We start from the raw sequence: 1,739 nt of genomic DNA, 5'->3' as shown, positions 1-1,739 counted from the left end.
TATTATTATTATTATTATTAGAGTATTTTTTAAATATTTTTATTTAATAATAATAATCATAATTTAAAAATCATCATCATTATTTTATATAACTTTATTGGCCAAATTGTGCAGCTCTAAAAATAAATACAGCAAACCTGAACTCTAAAAAAAATGTAATTAGTTGTTCCCAAATCGTTCAGTTCTAAAATAACCCATTGACAACAGATTGAAATTATTAACAGACCTGCTGGCAACCGAGTTACATTGACTAAGTGACCCACTAGCAAGAATAACAGACCAAATAATTCTCCTTCAGCTGGCTAACACTAACCGAATAACCCAGTGTCAGTGTGTTTGTGTGCTTTTTATGCCTCGAGTGCATCAAATATTTCAACCCACAAGTGCATTTTCTTTTCACAGCTGTGTGATGAATTATCTTGAGAGAAGTGTGTAAAAATAGCTCTTCCATGTTCATGTGGTGAAGGAAGCTGTTATATTATTCAATTGAGCTGGTGCATCTGGTTATGCAATTTTCATCCTCAACAGATGAATTCTACCACAGATGCATCCTTTTCTTTAGTAGGTCATGAGTTCCTTTGGCCCTCATCCGATCCAGCAGCCCTGTTATGTTGTGTTTTGCATGCATCAGTAACCCTCTCTTTCCGTCTACAGTTGTCTGGACAGCAGCGTCTGCTACGACAGTGATGAAACCAACGCTCGTAGCATCTCCAGCCTCTCCAACCGCTCCTCTCCTCTCTCCTGGCGCCACGGCCAGTCCAGTCCTCGTCTGCAAGCCGGCGACGCTCCTTCCTCAACGGGCAGCAGCTATGTGTCGGGCAGCAAGGCCTCGTCTCAGTACACCTCTCACACCATGCCTGCCCGCTGCTCCAGCCGGCTCAGCCACACGTCACGCAGCGAGTTCATCGAAGGCCTGGACGCTGGAGACAGAGACCTCAAGTCTGGTTTCCTGAGTGATTCTGATGTACTTTGCAAGAGCCTTAATGACGACGACGATGACGACAATCTGGCCAATGGGTGAGTGTCTGCATGTGTTGCTTTGCTAAATATATTTCAACCTTTCATCAAATTCAGCACAAGAGGGAAGGAAGTTGAAGAAGATGATGCTTCACTCTTAAAAATAAAGCTTCCAAAAGGAGGTTTTCGTAGTAATGCAATCGAAGACTCATTTTGGGTTCCTCAAAGAACCTTTAAGTGCACAGTTCTTAAAAGATCAATTTTTTTAGTGTGAAGAACATTTTAATAATTTAAAGAACCTTTTTTCCACTATAAAGAACCTTTTGTGCAGTGGAAAGGTTCCATGGATGTTAAAGGTTCTTCATGGAACCATTGATGCTTATAAGGAACCTTTATTTTTTATTTTTTGGTGCCCCAAACTTTTCAGTAAAAAGTTGGTAAAAGAAAAAAAAATTCTAAGTTACCAGAGAGGCCTGTAGAGATGCTGTGAATAATGAAATGCCTCCGGGTCCTGGCACAGATTCATAACATTACTACAGGATCTTCAGACTTTTGTATAGGATGGTGTAAAATGTACAAAACGTATGTAGTTGGAGCTCAATGCATAATATTTTCATTGCTTTGGATGTTTGCTGCAGCTGCGAAATCTGTGTAGACTACAAAGTTTGGAATTGGCAAGATTATTTAAAGGTGGGGTAAGCGATTTCTGGTAGCCAATGTTGACATTTGAAATCACCAAAAAACACGCCCCTACCCCAAAAGGGTCTCGCCCCTATTTTGAT

At 40.4% G+C, this 1,739-nt stretch overlaps 1 protein-coding gene across 1 annotated transcript in view; it reads left to right on the top strand.

Moving 5' to 3' along the window:
• LOC107744397 (neuron navigator 1-like) overlaps positions 1-1,739 on the top strand; it is a 69,590-nt gene that overhangs the window by 21,157 nt on the left and 46,694 nt on the right. Inside the window, exon 5 of the mRNA XM_016558024.1 lies at positions 655-1,017. Within this exon, the coding sequence (XP_016413510.1) occupies positions 655-1,017 (363 nt within the window). The remainder of the gene's footprint in view (positions 1-654; positions 1,018-1,739) is intronic.

The sequence above is a fragment of the Sinocyclocheilus rhinocerous genome, unplaced genomic scaffold (genome assembly GCF_001515625.1).
Source record: "Sinocyclocheilus rhinocerous isolate Xijiao unplaced genomic scaffold, SAMN03320098_v1.1 scaffold1488, whole genome shotgun sequence".
In the NCBI taxonomy this organism is placed as follows: Eukaryota; Metazoa; Chordata; class Actinopteri; order Cypriniformes; family Cyprinidae; genus Sinocyclocheilus; species Sinocyclocheilus rhinocerous.
Note: the sequence above shows the minus strand (reverse complement) of the source record. Positions and strands in the feature narration are given on the sequence as shown.